General features: G+C 38.1%; 1 protein-coding gene across 1 annotated transcript; it reads left to right on the top strand.

Annotated features, from left to right (window-relative positions):
- Positions 1-115: 115 nt before the first annotated feature.
- Positions 116-10,865, top strand: LOC124263290 (40S ribosomal protein S3). The gene is made up of 6 exons (XM_046697876.1): positions 116-248; positions 2,413-2,637; positions 4,591-4,685; positions 9,050-9,237; positions 9,869-10,064; positions 10,799-10,865. The coding sequence occupies exons 1-5, from the start codon at positions 219-221 to the stop codon at positions 10,060-10,062; spliced, it is 732 nt and encodes a 243-aa protein (XP_046553832.1). The 5' UTR covers positions 116-218; the 3' UTR covers positions 10,063-10,064; positions 10,799-10,865.
- Positions 10,866-13,829: the final 2,964 nt, after the last annotated feature.

Raw genomic sequence — 13,829 nt, 5'->3', positions numbered from 1 at the left:
TCAATATCATCTTTTGATAACCTTATGATGGTTATAGGTGATAGTATTCAAAGCAAATATAGAATAATCACAGTATTATTAAAGTGTTCAAATCATCATATTACGCAATATTTAAGACACTATTTCTTTACTATTTCCTTTTGAGCCCAGCGATAGTAATTTATACTTCCGTATTGCGCGCGCATTTCCCCAACTTCCTTTTCACATTGCCAGCCAAAATGGCACACCAAGTTTCCAAGAAAAGGAAGGTTCGACCAGTATTATATAGTAATCTGAGTATTTGTATATCCAAATAAACATACATACTTAAACTTTATTCATCGCTCTACATAAATTAGAAGTTTTACGTGTGTTCGGTCGTTTAGTAATGAGATGTTAGTCGATTTGTAAAGCTACCGTACTACGGGGCATGGGCGATATCGTGTTTACAGCAGTACACTTAACGTGATAATACTGCTGTTGATATGTCCGTGTTAATTATGTGATGTTTCACTATGTATCAGTAGTTGTCAATTGTACAAATGTAGTAATACCCGACCAACTGTGCTAATAACACTTATTGTCATCCACATAATCGCTGCTGTATCCTAATTTCGTGCATCCGACGTTGCAACCATATTTTACTTATCATATTAGACTTAGAGTTATTAAATTAGATCAAATATGCATTGTATTATTGTACAAGTATGTTATAAATCGAAACTATCCTTGTCCAAAAAGGATAATCTATTAACCACACGAAGACGCAGGTGGCTTTTAGTAAATGTTCAGTTACATACCCATGACATAGTGAGATTCTGGTAGTATGGATTCATAGTTATATTTAAATTGCTAGTTTGCTTTTTAAACCGTAGCAGAAAACAACAGATGAGTAAACATTAAAATAATGCGGTGTTGAAATTGCTGCATCCCATTCACATACGCGAAAGTTGATACACGTGATAGTTAAATTGTCAGTGCTTTTCCCATGTGATTTGAAAAAAGTGGTCGTTTATCTTGAATAATTCTTAGTTCAGAAGTAGCTGGCTTGTTTTATCGCCTGAGATTTCCATTTAGTTACTTGAAAGAGGTTTCAAATATTTCAAATTTGATCAAAGAAATGTGTTTGTTGTACACAGCAGCTACTTGGTGTAATGAATGCTTGAGGTTAGTTTCTATTTGACTAGTTGTACTATTGTTACATTACACTGGGGTATCTGCTCTTCAATCATTTGAAACAATCGTCAAAACAAACAAGAAACCATGACTAAACTGGAAGTGGGTAACAGAATGAAGAACTCAGCAACTCTTTGAGCTGTTACTGGACATCCTGTAAAGCTCAGTTTTTATTAGAAGATAAGATCCTTCCAAACATCTAATGATATTTTCACATGTGACTAAGGGACAAATGATGTAAAGCTAACACCATCTTTTCGACTGCAACAATTGTTGATGACACCACTCTAGCCTGATGTCCCTCTTTGTCAGTATGTGTTCATGGATATTCCTTCTGCAGTTAATATTGTTGTGTCTCGGTGTTGCCAATTTTCTTTCTAACAGTGAAATCATTATCAGTAATTAGTGCAGGGCTTTTAAGAACATGTCGTCTTGAGATAAACAGATGATCTTTTTAGATTAGGAATCGATTTATAACATAATTATACATTAATAAAATGCATATTTGATGTAAAGTATGTCCGTTGATCAAAATTTTTGTCTTTCGGATGACCTCTGCATACATTTAACTTCATATATCACTGAGATATGTGTTTGCTGTAATTATTAACCTGTATTTGGATTAGTGTCAGAGGCTGGTTAGTTTCTAATACACACAGCCCTACTTGTGAATACTGTGATTTATTTGCATATAATCTATTTGGAGATGTACTCATAGCAGGCTCTGCATATTTTAAGGGTATTTTTCTGGTTTAAGATTTTCAAATACAAATTGTGCCTGGAGGCATTGTCAAATTTGTTACTAATATATAAGTATGATTCAGAAGTTAATCCAGAAAATGTCCTGACACATCAATCTCAGTGCATGCACAAATGTTTGTGAAGCTCTACAAAGGGGACACATGATGCTAAGCTAACACCATCTTCGACTGCAACAATTGTTGATGATACCCTTCTAGCCTGATGTCCCTTTTGTTATTTTGTGTGACTTGATAAGGAACCAAGTGCCTTGTCAAAACCAAAGTATCCATCACTTACATGACGGCTTCCCTGACACTTGCACCTTGTAATGGCCTGAAGCTTTCCTTTTTGCTTAGTTTGTAGTAAGCCCTGGATGTTCCTTTCTGTAGGATGTGATATTTTTTTTCTGAACCCAGTTTTGTAAGACTAAATTAGCAAATTTGTGAGGAGGCCGACATCCTGAATGGATTAAATATTACAATTAGCATTTCATCTGAACCCTCATTTTGTTTCTAGTTTGTGGCTGATGGAATATTCAAGGCCGAGTTGAATGAGTTCCTGACTCGTGAGCTGGCCGAGGATGGCTACAGTGGAGTGGAGGTCCGTGTGACCCCTACCAGGACTGAGATCATCATCCTGGCCACCAGGACACAGAACGTGTTGGGGGAGAAGGGCAGGAGGATCCGAGAACTCACCTCAGTGGTCCAGAAGAGGTTCAACTTCCCCGAAGGGACTGTTGAGGTAAGTCAGGGCTATAGATAAGAGGCGTAATGTACGCCTAAAACTCAATAAGTACAACATATATAAGATTACAAGCGTATCATGCACGCACAGTGTTTCCGGTGATTTTCAAATTTACCAGTCCATGGGACTGCTAAACCTCAAACCAGTTCCTTATTATTTTTACCAGTCCACTTCTTTTCCATGTTAATAAAGATAGGAACATGACCAACCCACCCCTCTTTGCCTTTCATTCATGTACAACATCAATGACCCTGTCCCTTCCCATAATTTTTAAGCTTAAATTTGTAATATATATCCTTAAGTACAAAATTGACACCCTTCTCCTCTCTCTCTTTCCTCTCTTTATGCGGTAATCGTGTACAGAAGCCTATGTTTATCAAGGAAAATGCAAGCCTTTACCCCTTTTTATTTTATTTTTTATGTAATCGGAAAATCATTATAAGAAGGGTTCTCAAATAATGTGTATGGTCGTCTATTTCACGATATCAGTGGCTTTCCGCTTGGTAACGTGATACAACAGCAGGAAATACCTCAGTTTTAGATGCTTCGTACAAATAACATGTAAGGCAATTCGTTTGATGGCGGGTATCGTTCGTAAGCTCTGAACATCAACAATATCACTTTACCCTTGCCAAGAGTATTTTCACAGTTGTAAGAAGCGAATTTATTGGATAAAGATTGGTTTCTAATGACGCTGTTTTGACAGTCTGAATGAGGATCATGATTGGTCAAAATCATGTACGTAGCTTAAGGCAGCCAATCATATTTCAGCAATGGATACCGGCCTCGTAAACAAAAACTGTGATTCAGACGAAAGTTACGGGTAAATTCATTCTAATCTGAATGTGTTGCGCTAAAAATCCTCACCTGTACATATAGTATGGAACTTTGTGGACGTATTGTGCTAGGTTATGACCTGTGACAAAAATGCTTTAAGCATATATTTTAGCATTAAACATTGTGTATGAACGGTAAGTTCGAGGCAACAAAAGCCGAGATGTCACTTGAGTTACATTGCACGATCACACAAAAATATGGAATTAGTTATGTTTCGTTTGACAACTTTACCGAAGCATGTGTCCGAGAATTCTTCTTTTTTTTCAATAACAGTGCGAAAATTAGTTCATAACTCTAATTCTGTCGATAATATATGGTCATTTGAAATGTATCATAATAGGTGTTTTCAGGCGTTGTGAAAAGTGATAGATTTAATAAATGAATCATACGTTAGTTAGGTTCTTAAATTTATATGTCATTTTGATGCGACTACTGCCTGGCCTACGGTGCAGTGCTGAATGGGTTAATTATCCATTCCCTATCGTCAAGCCCGATAGAGTATTGCTATCTGATACATTATAGCCTCACGCCAAAATGCCTCTCATCTGGGTCGAGGCTAAGCGAGGTGTCCAGCGAATGACAATAATTGCTAGGGGTTGTTACTAAAAATAGACACGAAATTCCATACGCATATCGCATATGGTGCAGATCGAATGTACAAGGCAGTTTCCTTAAATCTGAAAAGTTGCTGGGAATTTTTATTGTCTATTTGGAGAAAATCATTTAACCAGGTGAAGTAATTGCCGGTCCCCAGGACTTGTTTGCCATAAATATACCGGTCCTTTGACTTTTTAACCGGTAAAAAAAGTTTGCTGGAAAATTGCTAAAAGCGACGTAAAACCATACTCACTCACAATGACAGGCTTATCTGGCCTGAATGTACAGGTTGCAATGCTGTGGCTTAAATACTGCTTTCGAGAGTATATGAGAACATTCACTTCCGAGTTAGTTTGTAAAACACGTCTGAATCAATAGTGTTTTTAAATAAACATTAAATCATTGGCTATATTATTTGAATTCTGAATTGATTGTTTTCACCGAAGAATTTATCATGTGTGTTTATTGAAGTAAATATTGTGTTATCATAATTCATTTTCTGAACTCTTTTTGTAGTTGTATGCAGAGAAAGTTGCTACCCGTGGTTTGTGCGCCATCGCTCAGTGCGAGTCACTTCGATACAAGCTGATCGGAGGACTTGCCGTCAGAAGGTAAACTATTGCATCATACAAATCTTGAATAACATTTGAAAAGGCACCGTACTCAGTCTTGCATTGTATTATACACCCATTCTGTCCTGACATGTCTCCTGGACCTATTGGGGCGGTGAGGTAGCCTAGTGGTTTAAGCGTTGGCTCATCACGTTGAAGACCCGGGTTTGATTCCCCACATGGGTACCATTTCTGGTGTCTCCAGCTGAGATGCATAAAATCATACTCGCTCACTCCTGGACCTATTCGCATGGAGTCACAAATACAGTTCTAAAGATAGCTTTTGACTTGCAGTTGAGAAACATCTGTGTGATATTACTGATATTGGATATTTTGACAACACTTCATAGGTGGACCTATGGCAACAAATGGCTCCAGGTTATTTGTGGTAGTGGAATGGAGATATAAGACTCTGGATATAAATATTTTACAAATGTCACATCTGACCAAGGGACAAATGATGTAAAGCTAACACCATCTTTCGACTGCAACAATTGTTGATGACACCACTCTAGCCTGATGTCCCTCTTTGTCAGAATGTAGACTCATGGTAAAAGATAGGGATGATGTTTCTACTAGTGAAATAAGTTACAAAGCACAACAAGTTTTATAACAATATATATATATGCTCTCGGGGAAATGGGAGAGGTCTATTCTAACCTATGAATTATAATGAATTCATTGTTAATACCTGGAGTACCAATTTTTATGAACTTGGTAACCATTAGTAGCTGCTGGCCTTGGGACCCTTCTTGAATTGAAACACTTGTGATAAAAAACAGTGGTTTGTCTATCCCTGCCTATATTATCTGCAGGATAGTGATACAGGTGGATAATAACTGACTGGCTGAAAACAACAAACTAATATTTATTAGTGGTGGTCCGATTAATTGAAATAATCGAAGATTGGTCGCAATGACAAAACGACCAAGCAATCGATCATGTTTTCTCATAATCAAACACAATCAATTTTGGAACACTTGTTTGCAATAACAATATTTTTCACATGGTTGGTTTTGTATGTTAGATTTCATTAGCACTACAAGCTCTTCTAATTCATGATTGAATTCATTTTAAAGACTCCATGAAAATCATGTTCCTAACATGCTAGTCATCCTTTAAAGATGTGAATTTGCAAATGCATTTTGTGCAATTTGTAAAGAAAACGAAAAAAAATACATGTTTTTTTCTTTACCTTTTGTGCATTAACAAACATAACCAGGAAAATTTGATAATTGACGCTAACCAATTATTTTCGATGATTGATCGGTTGTAATGAACCAATCATCAATGAGATTGAAACATATTCCCAACACTTATATTTATAACACCCATCACTTGATTTCAATGTTTGGTACATCTTTGATTGGAATGGCGCAGTGGGTTAGCCTAATGGTGAAGTGTCCACTCGTCATGCTGAAAACCTGGCTTCGAATCCCCACATGGATACAATTTGTGAAGCCCATTTCTAGTGTCCCCCATCATGATATTGCTGGAATATTGCCAAAATCAGAATAAAACCCTCACACACTCACATTTTGATTGGTCATAAGTCCCTGTACCTTAAGACAGATTCTGAAACTATTACCAGGATGCAATTGGCTCTTCACATTTTTAACAAGTTGAAGAAGACATTTCACATGCCCATTTAATACCATTAAACTCGCATTTGAAATTCAAGTGTCAAATATGTATAAAGAAATGTTGTGGACAGTAGCTTTTGTGAAGCAAAACATGCATTTCAGTTTCTGTGTGTTTAATGGGAACTTGGATTGTTCATATAAATTTATCTCTGTGGTAAGATGAAAAATATTTCCAGCTAACTTCAGAAATTGACATCAGAAGTGAATTCCATCCATTCACAGATCACATTCTCATAACAGACTAAGGGACAAATGATGCAAAGCTAACACCATCTTTCGACTGCAAATCATTGATGATAATATCCTAGCCTGATGTCCCTTATGCTAGAGACATGGGTGTAGAAATATATGGTTCGGATTTCATTGTATTTTGGTCCAAGTAGTGAGAATTCAAAATAAGTTCCTGATGCTTGATGGGCTATTGTTTGAATCATGATCAATTTACTCCAGATTACATAAACAAGACATGAGCTAAATTATTGAAAACACTTTTCATAAACACTTTGATTGAACAAATAAAACTGGACAGATTTAGAAATGTTAATATCATTTGAGTATTATCTATTTTAATCAATGAAAAGTAAATAACAGTGTATCTTCAAGAACCATTTTACTCTCTATAAGAGGTGGGTGAGGTTGACATGTCCATCACCTGTCTGATGCATGTCTTCATCTTTTAGTTGTGCAGGTCAATGTTCATGATGCCATTACTGGGTTGCTAGACTAACAACTAGTCTCTGAAATGAACATATTTTACTGAAAAATGTTCATAGTAAAAAAAAATATATAATATAATGAAAAGGAGCCCTGAGACTTTCTTCATTTTCAGAGACTAAACAAATCTGCAGAGGGATAATTTCTTGGAATTTCACAACATGTACAAAGGTTCTTATCACCCATTACTGCTTTAATTGTGTGTGACAGGAGTATTTACTGCCCCCACCGCCTCCAGGTCTACTGTCAGTGGTGTGGGCCGATTTGGGGTAATGAGTATCAAGTGTCGCCAAATCTTTTTTGAGAGCAAGCAGGGATACCAGCTAAGGGTAGCATCTCTTGATATTCATATGGCTGGACAACTGGATCTCACCCAAAAAAATTCAAAATTTATATATATTCTCCAAAATCCAAAGGTTGTGTCTGCACTATATGTGGAAGTTTAATTGATGTCGCATATATATAATGTAACAAGGGGAAAAAGTCATCAATATCCCCCGCAATGACTCTTCATGTATATGTCAGTTAGTTAAGACTATGTCAAATGTTTTGGTGTGTATATAGCAGTGAGTGAGTGAGTTTAGGTTCATGCCACACTCAGCAATATTCCAGCTGTCTGTAAATAATAGAATCTGGACCAGATAATCCAGTAATCAACAGTATGAGCATCAATCTACACAAATGTGATGCAATGATATGTGTCAACCAAGTCTGTGACTATATTACAAAGTGGAAGGAGAGTATTGAAAGGTTTTTTAAGTTCTGCTCCAGAAAAGAGCACTACTACCAATTTCAGTCAAAGTCAAACTTGTTGCCATGAAAACGCAAAATATGTTTTCTTCAGAAATCCAAAACTACCAAAAGGCACCAGTATATCGCCAGACCTATCTATGTGCCAAGTTCAAAATAAAAATCATATCTGGGTCTAACCCCAAAAAGGCACATCTAGGGATCATGGTTGACATGTGTACCAAGTTTGGTTAAGCTATCACAAATAGTTTAGGAGATATGCTTTGGACAAAGCGTGACGGATGCACGGACGGATCTGAACACGTTTTATATTCCCAAGAACTTCGCTTTCTTGCTGGGAAAACAATATGCCATCAGATCTTTTCAAAGTTTATGGATAAAGTCACAAATGCCTACATCGTTGAGGTACACTGCTTTGAGCCTAATGATTTATATTTCTCTGTTTTTCTCTTCATCATGCAAATCAAGGATGACACAACAATAACAGTAGCATGGCTTGTATTTTCTACTGACTTGTATGAATAGGGAGAATTTCGAATGTCAGTGATTTTCCACTCCTGGATGGAGAACAATACAAGACATCTTCACCACTTAAGTACTTTTCAATCACTGTATTCTGATTTTGACAAATGCTATGTATATTTGCTTTCATCCTCATCAAAGTTCCAATTCATTTTTACCCTGAGATGGAAAACTTTTCGAAATGATCCCCTCTCCTCGCCAGTGTAAAATGAAACAGTTAAAGAAAATACTCAGATTTTATAAGTCATCAGTCATCAGGTCTCTAGTGTAATCACAGGCAGAAGCAGGAGGTCTTGGCTCAGTGTGGGGTCTTGGGGAGTGGTGGGGGAGGCTCCCCATGAGTTAATATTCAACACTAGTGACAGCTAGATATCAACTGATAATTACAAGCCATATTCTGGCTTGTGAATTCAGCAGATTGGTACAGACCCTGAAGCTGAGGAAATCTAGACTTGCCACATTTTCTAGACTTGCGTGGGCTTTCTTGGATATATTTGCTTCAGGGTCTGTAGACAGACTACTGGGTTGCCTGCCCTTGGCCTTATTATTTATTGGTGCAGCCTTAAAGAACACGTAGTACCATCTTTATTAATCCAGGTATCTTAATGAGTTGACTGTGAATTCTTCAGACTAATACATTTCTATCCCTGAGTTATGAGAGCTATTTAAATGAAACAGGTTTATGAATCCAGTATTGGCATGTATCTCTAACGGATGTCCTGTTCCATGTTGTAGAGCGTGCTATGGTGTACTACGATTCATCATGGAGAGTGGTGCCAAGGGATGTGAGGTGGTCGTATCCGGCAAACTGAGAGGACAGAGAGCAAAGTCCATGAAGTTCGTTGATGGTTTGATGATCCACAGTGGTGAACCTCTGAATGATTATGTGGACACAGCTGTCAGGCACGTCCTGCTCAGACAAGGTAAGGTGTCCCTGTATGCTTTCCTTTGATGCATGGGGCGGTAGCCTAGTGTTTGAAGGATTCACTCTTCACGTTGAAGACCCGGGGTTCGATTCCCCACATGGGTACAATGTGTGAAGTCCATTTCTGGTGTCCTCCATGATATTGCTGGAATATTGTGAAAAGCAGCATAAAACTTAACTCACTCACTCCTTTGATGCACTAAGAAATGGAATTCACTTTTGTCTTCAGTTCAGATTTGTTTGCATGTGACCTATTTTATCATACCTTGCAATAAAACCCATTGTGATACCTCAGTCTCGGTTAAACTTTAAAGTTATAATATTGGTTTGTTTTTAACTTAGTTGTAGTCACCTGTAAATTTGAGCAAAACAGGCACACAGCTGATTGTTATTTCCGGCGTAGTTGACATTACAAATGCTCACAGTAATCCTTATCCCTTTAAATTGAGCAATGCTTAACAGGAACAACAATTGGAATTTCTGTGGAATCAAAACAAGGGAAGTAACTCTTCATTACGGGCAGTGAATTGGTTCATTTTAAGGTTTATACAGATGTGACTAAAGAGGCAGATAAACATCAGTAAGTTTTCTGTTTGTACTGATCTCCATTCCTTCCATGTATTCCGTAGGTGTGTTGGGCATCAAGGTAAAAATCATGTTGCCCTGGGATCCAACTGGAAAGATCGGACCACGTCGCCCTCTCCCAGATCACGTCAGCATCGTCGAGCCCAAGGATGAGCCCGCCCCAGCTCAACCTTACAGTGAGCAGAAGGGAGCTAAGCCCTCAGCAGATGCAACTCCAGCTCCACCTATTGTGTGTTGAAGGTGGGTCAGCATGCTCCACATCTAACTTGCTTGATTACTAGGATACTGTCACGTAGGGTAGCCTAGTGGTTAAAGTGTTCAGTTGTTATGCTGAAAACCTGGGTTCGATTCCCCACATGGGTACTTTGTGTGAAGCCCATTTCTGGTGTCCCCAGCCGTGATATTGCTGGAATATTGCTAAAAGCGGCATAAAACTAAACTCACTCACTCACCCAATGCTTCCTGATAATGAACTCCACTGCCATGGGTTTTGCTCTTGGATAAACACATTGGTAAATATCTGATATTATTAAATCTGATTTCTTCAAATTTAAGCGAACAAGTTTCAATTAAATTGTCAATTGAACTGCATGAGTAAATGAAACATGTTTGCTGGAGTGTGGCAATCCCAAGATGTGCATATTTATACATGGACACTTGAAGATCTGAGTTAGAATTGGCCCTCAGCAACCCATGTTTGTTGTACAAGACTAGTTACTAACAGGATCAGGTCATTAGGCTCACTTGGTTGATGCAGTGTCATTGTATCCCAGTTGCCTTAACTAATACTCATATCACTCACTGGATTGTCTGGTCCAGACTAAGTTATTTACAGACTTCTGTAACAAACAAACATGATACGGTACATGAATTATGAGTCTTTGGTATGTAGCTTAATCAGTGTGCTGTATATGTATTTCAACTGAATGTCTTGCAGGACAATGTCTTTCATCTCTTTCTTTACTTTTTTTCAGATGCTGTTATCATCTTGACATTAAGACGTGTAAAAAGCTCCTGTGAAAATAAATCTTGGGGATTACAGCATGTTTTTTGTTGTCTCTACTCTTTTGAATGTTCAAAAAGACCGCCACCGTGGTGTAGTGGTTAGAGCGTCCGCCTGGAGAGCGGAAGGTCGCGGGTTTGATCCCAGACAGTGTCATACCAAAAGACATTAAAATATGGTACTTGTTGGTCCCTGCCCGGCGCTCGGCATTTATGGGTACAATAAGGACTGGTCGGCTCGGAGTCAGTATAATGTGTCTGCGTGGGGTATTCATGCTTCACTGCGGGCATGGTATATCAATGGGCTAGCACTATAAAACCAGCTAAAGACGGGGCTAGTACAAGCAGCCTCACATACACATACACATACACATACACATACACACGCATGCATGTCATCATATGAGTGAAATATTCTCAAGCAGGATGTTAAAACCAATTTCACCTCACCTTGAATGTTAAAAATGTGCAGTGACACTGACCCGTGAATATGCTGGCGAAGATAGTTATGGCCAGTTTTGTTTGCGCAATGTTGTGATTGTGTGCCCATATGAGTTTTGTGGTAGGGTTTACAATTACAATCAATTATTGATCGATTACTTATCTCTGGTTATTGATCTGCTTATTATGAGTGATAACCAGCAATAATGGAACAGGCTCCATTTCAAAGACCTGCAGAATTTGCTTGGGATTTGACAGACACTGACACTATGATTGGACAACTTTCTGTTTTTTATTGGATAGGGTTGAGAATCAGGGTCACTGAATTAAAACGAGAAAATAACTTTACTTAATTATGAATGTAATTCAATACTTAGCATACAATCAGATCCTGATAAGATACAGTGGGGAAGGCTAGTAGTTAAAGTGTTGACTTGTCACGCCCGAAGACCCGGGTTCCATTCCCACACATTGGAACAAAGTGTGAAGCCCATTTCTGGTGGCCACTGCTGTGATATTGCTGGAATATTGCTAAATAGTGGCGTAAAACCATGTTCGTTCGCTCGCTCACTCCTCCCTCCCTCTCACTCAGATCCGGATCATGTTGAACATAGCTGGAAGATGTAATAAATGGATGTCCAGATAGAGGCATGGACAACCAGACCTATGAATTGTCAGTATTATGGGTCCGTAGCATTACAACTGCATACACGAAAATTTTAAGCGAAACCTCATGCGATGACAAATTGAAATAATTCACTGTGCATAGTTACTTCCCTTGGATGCACTGCTTGAATAGGCATTGGCCCCAATTACGTTTGTTTAATTACCAGCGCTCTGTTTGCTTGTGGGTTACACCAAAATCATATACTCCTCACAGAAAGTTAAGCAACACAAGTAGTTAGTCTCAGTACATTTTCATTTATTGAAATTGCAAATCATGGAATGATGCAATAAAAAGGTGAAACATATGTACACACGATTAACAAAATGAAATGAAATGGTATTGAACAATAATAGACTTACAAATCATCAAAAGCATGTACCCGTGAAACAGTCGTGCAAAATGTGCTGCATTGATGGAGCAAAATGTTAACATTAAGGTTCAAGTCAGTTTTGGACAGTGAAGCAGTGTTCAGTAACGCGTATGACCACCATGAGCACAAGTGCAAGCTTCTACTGTACACGTCTTTGCATTGACCAAATGAGCCTTTAAAGTTACTGTTGTGGAATGTTCTGCCAATCTCTCTGTAACGTCTGCTCAAGGTCATCCAGAGTCTGGGGTGAACATGGAGACCGTAAACAGGACTTCCAATAATGCCCCAAGCATGTTCAGTGGGATTAAGATCAGTTGGATTAAGATCAGTTGACCTTGCAGGCAAGTCCATATGTGTGATGTTGATCTAAACAACATCATTAACGACTCTTTTTCGGACATTATCATCCATGGACGGGCATTATCATCCATAAAAATGAAGTTAGGACCCGCTTGTTGTGCCAGAGAAATGATTACAGGTAGGTATACACCGATCAGGGTGCATGCGTGAAGAGTGGAGTACATTCATGCCACACACTTTGCATGTTGTTTCTGAGGGTGGTTGTGTTCGGGTGATTTTGTCAATGTTATCAGATAAATCAATTTGACAGTCACTAAACGTTACGTATTCTTTGAATATTTACCTTTCAAGTAACGCGTCGGCAAAAATCGCTATCGAGATTGATAAAGACATTACACTGAAAATACTTGTTGCTTAATATTTTGTGAGGAGTATAAATGCCTTAAGCCTGCCCAACTGTATTTCCACATTCAGCTGTGATGAAACTTTACTGTGAATAAGCCTAAACCAAGGTCGGCCTCAAGCCGTGAGGTTCCTTGAGGAGACATCAGTAACTTGCTACTGTTTTGTGGAGACAACTGAAACATTGCTTCAGTGTCAGATTATTCCAATATATACTACAAACAAAAAATAAGGGAACACCCTAAAATGTGATAGTCGTATATAAACTGAAACGTGGTGAGGTCATTTATACACTAAGGTAAATGCAACTTTTTGTGTGCTTAATGGGCACTTTAAACGACATGTTAGAACATGCAGCGAAGCAACTGATTCAATATTCGTTGAGTTTGAGTGAAATGAAACATTGTTAAAAACAGCGAAAAACAAGGATGCTGAAACACACCAGCACCATGTTTGATTCAAACGCCCGAACACAACAGCCTAGTGCATGTGGAAGACAGACTTCCCATTTCAGTTTATATACGACTATCAAATTTTAGGATGTTCCCTTATTTTTTGTTTGTAGTATACTTCACGTAAAATCTAAGATGACCTCAATTAACTTTTGTTTTGTTAATACAGTATTAAAGCTAAATGTAATGTTGCAAGTTTGAACGTAGAACTGTTATGGCATATGACTTCAAGTAAAGATCACTAGGGAAATAATATCCAAAAACCTATTTTACAGTATTTATACATGGAATTTGAACAAAGTAATACGAGTTTAATGTCTTTGTTCCTAAAGTACACTGCACCAGGGAGAGCGCCAAAGTGTATAAACTTC

This window comes from Haliotis rubra, unplaced genomic scaffold, assembly GCF_003918875.1.
Source record: "Haliotis rubra isolate DU_JTF1 unplaced genomic scaffold, ASM391887v1 Scf878, whole genome shotgun sequence".
Classification (NCBI taxonomy): Eukaryota; Metazoa; Mollusca; class Gastropoda; order Lepetellida; family Haliotidae; genus Haliotis; species Haliotis rubra.
The sequence above is the reverse complement of the archived record's forward strand: the minus strand, read 5'-3'. Positions and strand labels throughout refer to the sequence as shown.

What these genes read in the sequence shown, in the direction of transcription:
- LOC124263290 (XM_046697876.1), top strand. Translation starts at nt 219, where the DNA reads ATGGCACACCAAGTTTCCAAGAAAAGGAAG. An exon ending in GGAGGACTTGCCGTCAGAAG is followed by an intron (nt 4,686 to 9,049) that starts GTAAACTATTGC and finishes TCCATGTTGTAG; the next exon opens with AGCGTGCTATGGTGTACTAC. An exon ending in GCACGTCCTGCTCAGACAAG is followed by an intron (nt 9,238 to 9,868) that starts GTAAGGTGTCCC and finishes TGTATTCCGTAG; the next exon opens with GTGTGTTGGGCATCAAGGTA.